Source organism: Arvicola amphibius, chromosome 14, assembly GCF_903992535.2.
Source record: "Arvicola amphibius chromosome 14, mArvAmp1.2, whole genome shotgun sequence".
In the NCBI taxonomy this organism is placed as follows: Eukaryota; Metazoa; Chordata; class Mammalia; order Rodentia; family Cricetidae; genus Arvicola; species Arvicola amphibius.
Window position 1 is genome coordinate 59,104,003 of NC_052060.1, and position 15,640 is coordinate 59,119,642.

Consider the following 15,640-nt stretch of genomic DNA (forward strand, 5'->3'; position numbering starts at 1 on the left):
ATGGGGTGAGGTTGTTCCTATGGCTCCCATTCAAAACCTCACGATGCTGAGGCTGCCTCAGAAGAGAACTGATCTTTTCCTACTTCACACAAACAGAAACAGGAACCAAAAAGACAGACATCAAAATTGTAAGTTTATTTGTGGAGTGACTCCTAATATCCTTAAGAAAAGTGTTCAGAGAGCAAATACACACAAAGCTACTTTGAAAAACCATTTACACTTGTGAGCTTCTCTGAAACAGAGAGAAATGAACTCTTGTACCCGAAGGGCTGACGCACTCAGCAAACACGGCACTCTTGTAAAGAGCATCTTTATGATGTGTGTCAGACATGGCCAGACCCAAGTCCTAGTCATCCTCCGCGGAGAACACAGCGCTGATTCCCAGGCCACCGCCACCTTCCAGCTCCTTCTCTTTGTCTTCAGGGACAGAAGGGTCATGTGCTTTTTCTTGGTTCCTTTTATTCTTACGAGTACAAAGTGGGTTATTTTTCTCTTTGATCTCAGAATGTGAGTTAGAAATGTTTTTTCTTTCTATAGCATGTTGTAGACAGTTATAAAACCTGTAAGGAATTAAATATATGGTCACATATACTGATTGTCATTCTAAGAGTGACTGAAACACACCTAGACTTGATCTAGTTTTTAAGCTTGACAGTGTCACGGTTTAGCCTTATAAATTATAAAGTCGATCAACTAAAACTTGGCCTTCATCACTGTGAACTGGTTCTCACTCTTTAAGAATGCTGCTCACAGACACGGGATTCTAGCCCAGGGCCGTGTCCCCATCTCTGCATCAGCATGCCTCCTTCCTCACCGTCAGCTCCTTCCACACAGGGATCTCCTTCTAGACCCCACCCAGGGCCAGGCCAGAGCTTCCCTTCACCACACTTCTGGCTGCACACTATTTTCTCTAGGGAATAATATTTGGAAACCCAGTGACTCCAAGGCCCATCTTGGGCGTTCACCATTCCTTGGGCAGAATTACAGTTACTTGGTGGTGGTCAGAATGCCCAGCTGTACTGTTATAAAAGCTGAGATCTACCTTGGGCTCCTCCCCCAACTGCACTGCCTAGCAGGCCTGCACACGCCAGTGCTTTCTGAAAGAACACATAAGTACATGTTCATCCTCATCCAGTGCAGGGCCGCCTGAACGGTATCAGCACCCTGCTGATTCCTAGAGTCCTGCTGTGCAACCTAGGCGAGACTGTGGTCAGCACCGGGAGGGGTTAGCTGTGAAGTTCTCATCTATGTGGAGTGGAGCTGGGGGCTGCAGCGGACAGAAGGGGCCAGAGAAACATTTCACCAGCCTTTACTCACTCTGTCACTAAAGTATTGAAATCACCCGCTAGTTAAAGTAAATACCCATAAAAACCTAAACAGGAACGCAAACAAACAAATAGGGAAACATCACTGAATTTGGCAATGATGGCTTTCTTGGGTTCAATACCAAAAACAGACAAGAGAAAACCAGACTAACAGCTTCCTAAGAAGCTAAAACTTTCTGTGTAAAGACACTACTGCCAGGACAGTGGCATTCCCTGCAGGGAAAGCTGTAAACTGCCTATCAACAGATGAACAGGGGATTGTGGCTTCTCTTAATGTTTTACTATTCAATAAAGTTCAGGAGTCAAATACTAGGGAATAAACCTGATTGATTCATGGAGTGAAGGAGCAAAGATCACTTTACCCTCTTCTCCCCTTTCCTACCGAAAAAGGCTACCATCATTTCTGTTCCCCCTACTCTCTGCATCCTTCTATCCCTTCTGCGTCAGCCAGAAAACTACAGTCTACACCACGTGTGGTCTCAGGGTGAAAACACAAACAAATCTCCCACGACAGGGAAACAAAATGTGTCCATAAACACAATGGGGTGAAGAAAAGTGACTGAGGCACCCACAGTACCGCAGAGTCCTGAAGGTTAGTAGTCAGGGCTGTAGTCCTGGCCGTCCTCTTGCAAAGCATGCACAAGGCCTAGGTTGATACCCGGTACTGCGACAAACAAACCACTACCGCGCGAGAGTACCACACGAGAGTACACCAAGACAGGGGCTACACACAGGACAGACTGCGTGATCAAGCGGCTAGAATAACCACGCTCTCACACACGGACAGCGGAGTGTTGGGAGCAGCTGTAGGATGGAGAGAGGTCGGAGCTCAGTGTCTGCTCAGGATGATGAAAGCTCTGGAGATGGATGGCGGTGATGGCTACTAATACGGATGTACACAATGCCATTGGTCAGAACGGCTACTAATGCGGACGTACACAATGCCATTGGTCAGAACGGCTACTAATGCGGATGTACACAATGCCATTGGTCAGAACGGCTACTAATGCGGATGTACACAATGCCATTGGTCAGAACGGCTACTAATGCGGATGTACACAATGCCATTGGTCAGAACGGCTACTAATGCGGACGTACACAATGCCATTGGTCAGAATGGTAAATTTCTGTCACTCATATTTTACCACAGTAAAAAGGTTAAAAAAAACCCAACCAGTGCAAACAGATTACTTTGCCTTTCTGATTTCTTTATTCTTAACAATATTATATGCCAATATATTCAGCCCTTTATTCTGTTTTATTTAGTATTTTATTACACAGTTGATGAAAAGAACATGGTTAATTTCTTTCTACTCGGTGCCACATGGCTTCATCGGATCTGGGTCCTGAGGTGGTACTAACAAAGAACCCCTCCAAAGGCAGATCTACAAACCTCCGGTTTCCCACCTGGATATCATTATGTATGAAACATTTTTTGGTGTTTGTCGGTCCCTGTCTCCTCCAGTCTCCAAACTGGCTCTTTACGAAGCAGCCATGGTCCCAGGACTGCCCTGCCTGGCTCCAGATGCTCACCGCAGGCTTTCTGCTGCTCTGCTGGCTGAGCCCCTTCCCACAGAGACACAGGCATGGGGACTGTGTTTCCACAAACGTGAAAGTGATTTTTTCTCTATTCAAAGTATTCAAAGGGTTTGAGGAGATGGCTCAGTGGGTAACAGTGCTTGCTGCGTAAGTGTCTGGGCCTGAGTTCAGACCCCAGCACCACAGCAGAGGCTCGTGAGCGTCTGAGCCTGAAGAGCTGAGGCTGAGGGCAGCTAAGGTCTTTCTGCCCCCATCCTACCGCCAGGTTTAGTCAGGGACCCTGTTCCAAGGCAGAGAGCGAGAGCAGGACACAAGACTTCCAGAACTGAACATATGTATAGATAACATACATACATGCATATATCATACATAGGCACACCTGCATACATGTGCAGATACTATATACACATCATACATACATAGGTATACTTGTATACATGTGCACACACCACATACACTGACAGCACTCTCATACATACCTGTGTGCACACATGTGACCTGACACACATATATCACGCTGACACATAAGGATGCACACTGACACATGAGTGCGCCATGCATACATACATCATACCTACATATACACGCATCTAATAACACACACAACATATTTGTAAGTACTTTAACTTTTAACTCTTATCTTTGTCACGCTTCTAAACCAGCTGCTGCTGATGTTTGCTGGCTTGAGAGCTCCAGTTTTATCTGAACCACGAGAAACACGTCCCCCCCCCCATTCTTCCCTCCTTCCCCCCCCGTGCTCACCCACTGTTGCTGACGCCCTTTTCTCCTCCAAGACCAGGACTTCTGTGCCTGCATCTGGCTGATGTGCAGACGGCTCCCAGAGGAGCACCTTAATTTGCTCACATGCTCTGAAGCCACACGTAATCTTGCAATCAGGATCTTAAGACACTTTTTACCCTTCTTTAATTTTTTCCTGATTTTATATGATGAGCCTGGCTCTCTTGATAGTGGGATGCAGACTATCATCTCAAAATACATTTCTGAGTCAAAGGATTTAACTCATAATTTGATTTTATGGTTGGTGAGCATGGCTCAATTAACTTCACCAGGTGTATAGTTAGTTGATCTTGGGCTATATTTATAATCTTGTTGAAATTCAGGGCAGAATATACAGAAACTGAGCCGTTGCTTCCTGCATCTCCACAAACGGCCCCCGTGGAGCACATCTGTGGACACCCACTCTGGTGGCAGTCGTGTCTGTATGCAGTTCCTGTCTGCAGTCTGGTGGGCGGCCAGGCGCGTGTCAGCTGATCCTACTTTGGGTAGGAGTCCATGCTTTGTTGCCGGGTTTATGAACAATTTTTTAAAACCAGGATCTACCTGCTGTAATGCTGAGATGTCCACCGTGGGTGAGGAATGGGCTTCTCACCACTGCATTGCTCTGAGATAGCCACCGTGGGTGAGGAATGGGCTTCTCACCCCTGCATTGCTCTGAGATAGCCACTGTGGGTGAGGAATGGGCTTCTCACCCCTGCATTGATCTGAGATAGCCACTGTGGGTGAGGAATGGGCTTCTCACCCCTGCATTGCTCTGAGATAGCCACCGTGGGTGAGGAATGGGCTTCTCACCCCTGCATTGATCTGAGATAGCCACTGTGGGCGAGGAATGGGCTTCTCATTCCTGCATCTAATCTGATACAGGTCACGCAGCTCCCCAGGGGAAGCTTCGTTAACTCTAAGGATTCCATGCTTCTGGGTGGGATGACTGTGTAGAGTGAATGAAGGGGAAGGGCTCTCCTGTTCTGAGAGCCCACAGCAGGCACCGAGGCCTACCACAAAGAACATGATGTTTAGTAATATCAGTAACTGTTCTCTGGGCTAGCATTTCCCCAGCTTAGTGACAACACAATCAGAAACAAGACAGTGACTTGGCGGAGCTAGGGTGAGAAACTTGGTGGGACAGGGTTGAACCAGGCTGCTGTGGGGACAAGTTCCCACTACTATCACGGCACTTTTGGTCTTAGCCGCAGCTGCAAATTTCTAGGTAGTCGAGGGGTTCCGGCAGGGAGGTCAGCGCATGGGTTTCCTCTGTAGTATAGACAGGACTCTGACAGTAGTACAGAGACCACAGACAGACCTCCTGAGTGCACACTGCTGAGGGAGCTGGGGGGGCTGTCGCACACAGGTCGTGAGAAAAGAAAGAGGCAATGAAGATGGCAGGGAAATGACTGGGGAGGTGTTTAGGGAATGATGAGACACGGCACTGTCAAGAGGGTGGGAAGGAGGAGAAAGAGAAATCACAAATGATGCCAAATTGCCCATTGCTCTGAAACCTGGAAATGTGCAGCTTGGGCTGGTGAGCCACAGTGCAGTGACTCAGAGGGTAAGAGCACCTGCCACACGAGCCTGAGAGCCTGCGCTTAGTCTCTGAAACCCATGCAACCCACAGAGTTGTCCCCAACCTCCACAAGTGTGCTTGGGCTGCGTGTGCACACTCACATGACGAGTGCATGCATGTGCACACACAAAACAACCCCCCCAAAAACACACCAAAACCCCAAACCGACAGATACACAGCTTGCCCAGAGGATTCGGTGGCACTGCTCGCGCACGTGGAGGGCAGTGTTTATAGGAAAGCCCTGTACAAGGGAGCGTGTGCTAGTCCACTTGCCAGGTGGCAGAGCTGAAGAACAAGAACACAGAGCCGTGAACTGAAATCTAGTCTTCTTTCCAATGGGCTATGATTCCAGATCTGCTCTATGGCAACAGACAGCTGCTGAACTAGCCCAGGGTCTAAGGCACCATCAGACTGAAAACGGGAGTTTAGCAACATCCAGGGCAGCGTGCACAACCTCCCTTCAACCTCTGTTCCCACAGCTGCTGGACTCTCCCTCTGGTGCACTCTCCTGGCGGTCACATGTCTGGCCGACTCTGTGAAGCCTCCCTCTGCAATCTGAGTGCCCATCAGTGTGCCCTGGTTCCCCATGACCTCAGTCACCCTTCTTTTCTCCACAGGAGGTCTACAATCACACACACAGGTTAGACTATGACCTTAAAGGAGTATGTGTCCCTACTTTCAAGAATGACAAAGGAATGTGTGAATTAGATGGAAATAAATAACTGACTGTACCTTTCAATCCTTCTCTTGTTTTCCTCCATTTTCTGATTTGCTATAGTTAGTAGGAACTCAATATATTCCTCCGTAACCATCAATTTTCCCTGATGACTTAATGGAACTTCTAATCCATGTGTGCTCCGGACAGCCTAGAAGAGAAAGCAGTTTAGATATGAAGAACAGAGCCCAGTGAGAGAGAGGTTCTGACAGAGTTCAGCCGGAACGGTTCCCTTCCTTAGAGCACGTAGGCCTTTGATGTCTGTAATTTAGTTAAACTCAAGCAAAGCGAAGGAGATGAAACAGAGTTCTCGTCGTGTACAGCTTCTTTTCCAGAAGGGCATCTACACATTCTTTCAGAGAAGCGGATAATATCAAAGAATCCAGTAACTTTGAGCAGTTTCAATCCCACTAGAGCTAAGAAAGCTTTAGTACATGATATTAGAAAGAGAGACAAAGGAAACATCTGTAGAGAACTCAAGGAAAAACCAGTCTCTTGCAGCATCTGCTGGAGCAGAGGATGGATGACAAGGAGAAACCATGCTTCCTCCACCGTGCAGCTCATGGGGCTGCCTGCTTCATGTGTGGGCCGGCAATCTCAGCAGCTCTGTCGGGGAAAGAGTCAGGATATCCCCCAAGGAAGCTTGGGAGACCCTGGTGTTTTAAAGGAGAGATTCTGACAATTATTGGTTAGGAACTGGAGAAGAACTCTCGGGAGCCAGCCCATCAGAAGACAGACTTAGAAGTGAGGAGATGCTGAGCTCTGACTCAGACGGTATACGGCCTAGCTGGAAGGGCACAGAGGCAAATATGATCAGACCAGTGACTAACTGGACATAGGGAACAAAGGAGAGAAAGGTGAAGAAATGGTTGAGCTTTCTCTTGGGGACCAGATATGCTGTGGAGCGAAGGCTTTGACTTACTGTCTAGATGCTTCCTAAGTTCTTTGTAAGCCACCTCTATTTAGGAAATAGGCTACTTGTTAAAAACATGAAGAGTGGAGAGAGCGAGAATAGCAGGGGTTTGACACGTCCACATACAGTGTGTGCTGTGCAGACAGTGAGCACAACAGGATCTGGGCAAAATCACTATGGGTTGGCTTGGCCAGGAAGAACAAGGAGAATGCAGGATTTAAGAACCTTGGGGACCATTTAGGTTGAGGGCTGGTGAACCTTTGCTATGAAGGGGCAGATAATAAATGTCCTTGATTTTTCAGGCCATGCAGTATCTGTTACTACTCAGTTCTGATGAAATGGTACAAAAGAAATGGTACCCAAGCATGAATCAGAAGATAGAGTGGACTTGGTTTCCCGGGGGCTGGACGTGGTCCACAGAGAGCAGTCTGCTGACCCCAAGGCATCAAAGAGCTTACACAGGTTATAAAGCATGGCTGTAATCAGGTCACCAACATGGAGGACTCGATACCTATGAGGCTCTCAACACGGCAAGCATACTTGTTCCCTTATCCCTTCATGACTCAGGAGGAGGCTGGGAGAGCAAGGAACCAGGTTCAAGGTAAGCAGAGAAGGGGGATAGAAAACAGGACTCAAATGTAAGCCCCTCTGCATTTCTATGTAGGGCAGAGCCTGCCACTTCAGTAAGGCATTCTGAGTAGGGAGGGAAAGAGCAGGAGCGGTAACAGGAGGCTCCGGTGATCTCGATTCCATCACAGCCACAGAACTGTTCTTGCCGATGACCTTACCAGCATGGTCTTTCCTCGCTTTCCCACTGTGATGCCAGAGTTCCTGAAGCCAGAGTCGATGGCCACTGAATGCTGCAAGAAAACACAACATCCTAAGTTATGCCAGCTAGCCAGACCCTCAATTATGTCCCATAAGGGGCAAAAACAGGTAACTGCAAAACCACTAATGTGCTTGGCTGTGTGCACCGTGTGTTAAAGCCCCATCACAGTGCCTGCTACACATACAGATGTGAAACAGGCATCTGGCCAATGACCATGAACTAAAGCACATGTCTAACCCGTATTAGACAAATGCAAACTTCAAATGAATGAGGTGCTTTCTCTAAGAAAGAGCAAAGCTCCCTCAGATCCGTTCCAGTCCTAAAGGAAACCATGAGATGCCACAGGGCAAGCACTTCTGGGCCTGAACACGTTGAACTGTGGTGTCCAGCTGCCCGGCTGGCCTCTCTAGGGCACAGGCCTTCCTTCAGCTCAGCAGCTCTTATCTTGGCATGCTTTTGTCCCTCAAGGACATCCTGCAGCAACAATTACAGTGCCATGGTGGTGGGGGAGACACCGATATACAAGTAGTATAGCCAGGGCCCTACCACAGCATTCTGTGGTGCAAAGAGCAGACTACACAAAGCATGTTCTGGCTTCAGATGTCAGAAGTGCAAGCATGGAGAATTTGTTCTGGGCGGCTCTCCTTTTGAGACATGCGTTCCCTGGGTAAGGCACCACAAGCACTGTGCTGAGCTCAGTTCCCTGTAAGGCACTGTTTATGCACTGTGTTTGAGTCCCAATTCCAGTTTGTATCACTCTTCCACAGTGGACTCCATGTTTTAAAAACATATTTCTCTCTCAGTCTTTGACAGAGGGTACTGTGGTGGATTGGAAGAAAATGGCCCCTGTAGGGAGAGGCACCAATGTGGAGGCCAGAAAATGTAGGCCCATTTCCATCTTGTCTGATGGTCAGAGTGTTTGGAGATTGACAGGCGTAGTTGCACATCCTAACTCAGGAACTTGGTTCTTTTGAAATTAAGATAGCTCCATGCCATGCTGACAGGTGGTCAGGATATGCAAATGTACTTCTGCTCCTTCTTTAGAAACTATGAGGTCACCTAGGGAAGGGTAGTCTTCAGAATAGTGACCTAGAGCACCTTCCCTACCTAGACAACAGAATGCTAACGATTTGATGTCTCAGAGTGATAAAGCCATTGACTGTGTGAGTTATCCTTTGTATCATGTTGATAAAGTCTTTTGTAACACCCACCCACCCCCCTTTATGTTTATGTTGGGTATAAAAGCTGTGGAAAAATAATCAATGCACTCCCAATATTTTCTATGTTTTCTGTCCTGCTATTTTTATGCATCTTCACATTCTTTACTTATATTTCTTCAATTCCAATGCCCCAACCCTGCTAAGAAATAATTTTGTTGAGGCCGGTCCTTGACACACTAATGGGAGATGTGGCTTTGTTAGAGTATGTGTGGCTTTTTTGGTGGGAGTGTGTCACTATGGGGGGTGGGCTTTGAGGTCTCCTATGTTCAAGCTACTTCACACACAGTCCACTTCCTGTTACCTGCAGATCAAAATGTAGAACTCTCAGCTACTTCTCCAGCACCGTGTCTGCCTGTATCCACCATGTCCCACCATGATAATGGACTAAACCTCTAAAACTGAAAGCCACTCCAATGAAATGCTTTTCTTTCTAAGAGCTGCTGTAGCCCAGGTGTCTCTCACAGCGACAGAAACCTTAACTAAGATAGGCACCATCATTCAGTGTCTCAGGTGCCAAAGAGCACTTGCTTTAGCTTTTGACCCCTCTACCTCACAAGGAATTCCTGTTGCTTCTACCTTCAGCTCACACCTTGGTTCACCCGGCTCTCCATCTCTGTCCAGGCTGCTCAAGTCCCCTTGAGCCCCATGGACTTTCTGTAGGTGTTTGTTTTCATCCATGACCTTTAACCCTTCTTACAAACAGGCCACAATGAAGTCCAAATGCTATCCCATAATAAATAACATTCTATATGATTGAGTCCCTGCCTTCCTCTCCAGTCTCGTCTGGCTTCCTTTATGCTCTCTGAACACTCAAAAGCCTTTCTTGATAGCAGCCTCTATTTCTGCCATTCCCTCTGCCTGGTCTGTGCTAGATTCTTCTCATGTGCCACATTCCCATTCGGTGGGCAGCTTCTCCAGCAGCCCTCTCTGCCCTAATCAGCACCCATCCCAGCGTGACACTGTTTCTCTGTCTTCTTACTGCTCATCTGCCTTCTTGGGAATAAATACAGGCTCCTCTGGGGAGACAGCACAGGCCTTTTCTACTTCCCCCCCCTAGCACCCGACAGACTGGGCGATACTGAGCGTGCTCACAGGCAAGGAACATCTGTGGCTCTACTGTGTCAGCTCTGCAAGTCAGTCTCCCACCCCAGGTAATGCCAGGATTAACTAGCTCTCAGGGCTGGACCTGGTATGGAAACTGGCCAGGTCAAGCTTAAGCATCACTGGTGGTATACTCTGGAGCATGAGGTGATTAGGAGACATCCAAATCTAGAGGAAAAACTCAGGCTGCTGAGTACTGCATCTTAACTGATGCTTAAAGGGCATCTCTAGGGGCTTCACTTTCTCCAGTGCCTGTCTCTGGGCACACAGCTTTAAATGGTGCATGCTGGCATCTCTCCAGTGTGTTTCTTCCATCCCTCTACACAAATGCCAATCTCATCTTGGTGTTAGAGTTGAAGTGGCCTTCAAGGCACCCATGGCATGCTAACCCAGCCACGGCATGCTAACCCAGCCACGGCATGCTAACCCAGCCACACCATTTGTGGAAAGGCTTTTATGCTGGCTACGACTCAGCTGCTCTGTGAAGCACAGGAACGGAGCGCTCTTACTAGGTTACACTTGTAATGAAACAGCTCTGCGTGGAAGTAAAGGTGTAAAAACAGATAGGGAGACGTCAAACATGCAGTCCCACAGCTTCCTCCTAAAACTTGGAAGAAAACCAAAGACACAGGCCTGTGAAATTCACCTGGAGGACGGTGAGGATGATGGCTGCCATGTGTGGGTATGTATTTTATTTTCCCAGAGATGACCAGGAGTTCCTGCTCTTAACACTCGATAGAAATAGCTAGACTGACCAACCAGATGAAACAATTAAATCAAAACATTAGCTAAATAAACCACCAATGAATTTCAAAGGGTGGCTTACAGCCTAACACTGATTTTGCCCACAGATGTTGAGATTCAAGAGCTGGCACAAAGTCTTACCAGGGTCTGTGCGTCCTGCAGAGTCCGGCACTGCACGTGGAGGATAAATGGTTCGAACTTCAGAACGGCACTGCTGGTCGCACCCTGCAGAGCTGCCATCTGCAGGGACCGAAGGGCACCATCAGGCACGGCTGCCCCGCCCCACCAACCCTTCCCTCCCACCTTCCTTCACTCTCTGAGAAAGTCTGGCTCGCTAAGCACACGCTGTCTGGAATTCCTTTCCTCTGCTTTCTTGGCATTCTTTCATTAAGAACGTTATCACAGCTTGTTTTGTTTTGATTGTTTCTTTACATTTATTATTTATTGGGTGGAGTATCTGCATTATGACACCTGTGAAGGTCAAATGACAGCTTCCCTTGGTTCTCTTCCTTTACCACGTAGGTCCTGGAGATCAACTCGGGCCATCAGGATGGGCGGGCAGCAGGTGCTTTTATCCACTGAGCCACCTCATTTGCTTATTTTTTTAAAGGACTTGATTTCTATCTTTCCCACAAATCTGAGTCTTCTGTACCCTTTCCAGCCACTCCAACTGGCAAAAGTAAACTATTGTTTAATTTAATTTCTTAAGGATGTAGTACCTGGAGCCTGTACTTGGAAAGCTGGTGACATGTTTTGGTGTTAGACTGAGACAGGGGCACATGCACTGTGAAGACGCAGGCAAAGCCAATGCCTCCCTACAGCTTCCCAGAAGAACGTTCTGCTGGGTACGAGATGGGATCCTAAGCATGGAAACCGTGTGACACACAAAGAACTCAGAGCAGCCAGCACTTTTCTGTTCCCTCTGTACGGGTACAAGCCCATCTCCTGCAGATGCCACAGGGTAAAAGAAAGGTCATTTTATTGAAGCACAAAGTGGATGTGCGTACAATGGTCCTTAGCTGGAGCACAGCTCTACCAGCCAGGGTCCGCACACAGTTTCACCGGCTGAGGTTCCACGAGGACATGGGCTATACCGTCTTTCCCATGCCAGGGTATGAATCTTACCCATCATTCCTACACTAAGCAAATATTATACTGTGGCCATCTAATGTGTACTGCTTGTTCTTAGTAATCTGAGTCACACACCAGTTTCTTTCCTGAGTGGCATGTGGCATGTACAGCTGAAACAGTGGTACAAGGCAAACACGTAATACTCTATCTGAGCTAAAATATGTACCAGTTATTATTTCTGCCTGCCTGGTATTTGAGGGCAGCACCCTCTCACCTTCACACCACTGATTCTAGTGAGCCGTCAATTATGACCCTGATCTCACTCTCCCTATCAATCAGAAGCCTCAACTGTCTGTATCCAACCAGAGTCTATTATCAACCACTAGCAAAAGCCATTCATTTAGCATGAAGCATCAAATCCATCCAGGACAACTCAGAGTCCGTCTTTGGGACTGGTCCATGGATGCTGGAAAAAGGGCATTTTTCTCTGCTGGGATTGCTGGCAGTTTCCCTGGCTGCTGCAAAGATCCTCTGCAGCAGAAAAGCAAGTGCAGGCAGCAAGAACACACAGCCCACTCCCAGAGACACAGACAACATGAGAACACCTGAATCCCAGCCTCCACCTCTGTCTTTTCATCTTTTCTGCACAGGATGGGACTGGATTTCTAAAGGACCAGGAGGGAAAGGCACCTGCCTGATACAACCTTCCATGCGCTCACCTCACACTCAAGTCTCAGAGACAGACAACTGAGCACAGCCATGAAGGCTGTGAAACAGATTCATGATGTGTAATGATTTCAAACACTGAAGGCAGCATGCAGAAAGGGAAAATCCCCTTATCCTTCTATAATTTGTTCCAGGTTGCAAAGTTATTAAATAACCGAAATGGAAGACTTCAATTCAACGTGCTAAATGCCCATGGACTCTCTGCTGCCGAGTAGACACTCTGCTGAGCTGCAGGCACTGAGCTGCAGACACACGGACATTCTCAACAGGACCAATGGAGCCAGAGCTCTCCAGCCTTCAGCATCTTCAGCCATTACAATTATACATGTGAATCTTCTATTCTCTGTACAGTTAAAGTAACTGTGGAATTTTAAAATTTATTTTTTAAATATTAAAAACTTACCACATCCTCTTTCACACAAGGTTTGTGTGTGACCAGCAGCCAGCAACAGTGCTGTTTCTGAACCCCAGAACCATCTGGGCTCTAAAACAACAGGCAAATTAATTATAGCATTTAACAAAACAAGTACAATGTATTGTATCGTATGATGAGCATTCTTAAATTAATATTCATAAGGATTACTAAAAATAGTTCAATATATTTTAGGGCAAAGACAATGAAGAAGAAAAAAAATTAGCTCAAATAACTTAGGGCTTGAATGGTAACAGTACTCATGTGTTCAGAAACACGGCTGTGTGTTTGTGTCTGTGCTTGTGCTACGATGCCAGCAATGGAGCCCCAGGCCTCATGAGCGCTAGGGTGGTGTACTCAACACGGGGCACATGCCATTTGGTCATGTTTTCGTTTGAAGAGAAGGATGCTGAGGGGTTAGATGCTAGCAGCATCTGATCGCGAAGGATGACAAAGGGAGGGGACCCCTGTAGAACAGTGTGGCTGACACCAAGACCCAGCGTTTGCTGACACCTGGGATGGGCACGCCTCTGAACACGTCCCTAATCACTTTGGGCATAATTTTGTGATTTCTATATTAGACTGTATTGGCAAAGGAGCTAGGACCGAAGTGTCAACTATTTGAAAAGGCTAGTATTACCACATTGACTTAAATGTTGTTTATCTGCAAATCCTAGTAGGAATATACAGATCCTCCTCCAAGATACTTGAAAGTGAAAGGAGAAAATCTTGCACGCGGAGATGGCTGTGTCTCTAAAATAACCATCTACACAAGGGCACTGGAGGATGCTCTGCAATCTGGTCTCAGAAGCAAGTCTCCTGAATAACTGTTTTCATAGGAAGACTTTAGTAACATGTGCTTGGCCTTGTGCTGTCTGCTACAAACCTCAGAGCCAAACGAGTGGTCTACATTTAACCAATTTACAGGATCTAACACCATGACTTGGGAACATCTCTAGTTCCTCTATGTTCCTCTTATCCTGGTTTTTCACTTTCCTTCTTTTCTAATAAGAATAAAACTAAATACCAATGAAGTATAAGATACATACGCTAAAAAGGAGTCCAAAAAGAGACCTAAGACAATTCAGAGTGAACAGTCACTACTAAGTGGGTACTAGTCTTGTCTGTCTGTCTGCACCTCTTTGGGTGTTTGTAGAAGAGTGGAGTTTGGGGACTCATGTCTCAGACATGTGGATATAGGGCAAGCATTACAGAAGAACAGCTACTTCAGAAGCTGAGGCAGGAGGATCATAGGTTCAAGACCAGCCTGGCAGCTTCTAAATACCCTGCTTTAAAAGGCAAAGGGCAAGGAGGAGCTGGGGACACAGCTCAGTTGCAGAGCGCCTGCCTACTACCTGTGAGGCCCCAGGTCTAGTTCTCGGTACTACCACTCCTAAATGAAGAACACGAGCCAGACAAAAGCAGGTAAAAAGCCAAGGAGAAAAAAGTTCGATTTTGGCACTTGGCTAAAATGGGGATAGGGCTGCAGAACAGAGTACAATATAAAGCTGGAGTTTCTGAGGTAAGAAACGTGCCTCAAAGTTTCAGCACAGATGCTTAGCCAAGAAAATCTCGCCTTAAAAGGTGAATATGAAAAAGGACAAACGTGTTAATGTGTAAGAAGGTTTGGAGGAGAGAAAACAGTGTTTCAGAGACTCATTAGGGACGATCTGAAAACAAAAAACCCAGATGAGGCAGTGGTAGAAGGGGTGGGGGTAGTTAGCTTTGGGTGCCCACGCACAGAATGTGATGGAAGCAATATAAATGTGAACAGGCCTCGCTAATGCAGGAGTTCGGTAAATGATTAATTATACTGGGTCTAAATACTGTACCCATGCATGTGTGCTCTTCGATGCTCTGGAAACAGTAACAGTAACAAAATGAATACGAGGCAACTTTTAACGACCTGGACCAGGCACGGTGACAAATGCTGAAAATAAGTGACCCAATTTCCTCCACACGGCATCCTATGCAACAGAAGTTGTCTAGGTATCCTCAGTTCTTGGGACAGCAGGAGATGGGAGCATGCAACTTTCCTAAGTCCCTGGTTAGAGTTCTCAGCCTGAGGCTTTTGCATCTTCTACATGTACTGCTGCATTTAGAGCTAAAAACTGGGCAGAGCTGCAGTAATGGGGTGGGCCACTGGGTGGCAGTGACCCTGAACCTCAGCGATGCTCATCTAGAAAGAGCAGGGACCTGAGGAGAGCGGCTCAGGTGAGGATTCGGGTGCATCCATCCCTCTAGCACCCCACAAATCCAAACCTCCTAGCGGTTGCCGCTGAAGCTAGTTTCACCATCCTGGGGGCGTGGGTGCTTGTGAGAGCGGCGACACCAACTGCATAAGCGCCAGGTAGGCAGCCAGCACCGTTTGGAGCACAGGGACCGAGGTGGCACAGGCAGGGCGAGCCAGGGAGCCTCACCCCGTCCAGGAGGAGGATCCGGCCTGCGCAGGAGCTGGTGGTGAAGAACTCGTCCCGCGAGTTCAGGAGCTCCACCACCGCCACCGCGTCCTCGTCCACACTGCCTTTCCGGCTGAGATCCGCCTTGCTCAGGCTCTGCGCCTTCCAGCGGCCGAACTCCGCGCCACGGTCCATTCGCGAGACCGACACGGGTTCGTCCGCCTCGCGTCTCCGTGGGCGCGGCCGTACTGCAGCCACGGTGGCCGCGGAGGACCAAACTCCTGCGT

At 47.6% G+C, this 15,640-nt stretch overlaps 1 protein-coding gene across 1 annotated transcript; it reads right to left on the reverse strand.

The window, feature by feature from the left end:
* Nucleotides 1-120: 120 nt before the first annotated feature.
* On the reverse strand, nucleotides 121-15,601 carry Tyw3 (tRNA-yW synthesizing protein 3 homolog). Its single transcript, XM_038311385.1, has 6 exons — nucleotides 15,375-15,601; nucleotides 12,946-13,026; nucleotides 10,887-10,985; nucleotides 7,640-7,711; nucleotides 5,956-6,089; nucleotides 121-560 (listed from the first exon to the last, which is right to left on the reverse strand). The coding sequence occupies exons 1-6, from the start codon at nucleotides 15,546-15,548 to the stop codon at nucleotides 347-349; spliced, it is 774 nt and encodes a 257-aa protein (XP_038167313.1). The 5' UTR covers nucleotides 15,549-15,601; the 3' UTR covers nucleotides 121-346.
* Nucleotides 15,602-15,640: the final 39 nt, after the last annotated feature.

What these genes read in the sequence shown, in the direction of transcription:
- Tyw3 (XM_038311385.1), bottom strand. Translation starts at nt 15,548, where the DNA reads ATGGACCGTGGCGCGGAGTTCGGCCGCTGGAAGGCGCAGAGCCTGAGC. An exon ending in TGCAGGACGCACAGACCCTG is followed by an intron (nt 7,712 to 10,886) that starts GTAAGACTTTGT and finishes GTTTTCTTGCAG; the next exon opens with CATTCAGTGGCCATCGACTC. An exon ending in AGCGAGGAAAGACCATGCTG is followed by an intron (nt 6,090 to 7,639) that starts GTAAGGTCATCG and finishes TTTCTCTTCTAG; the next exon opens with GCTGTCCGGAGCACACATGG.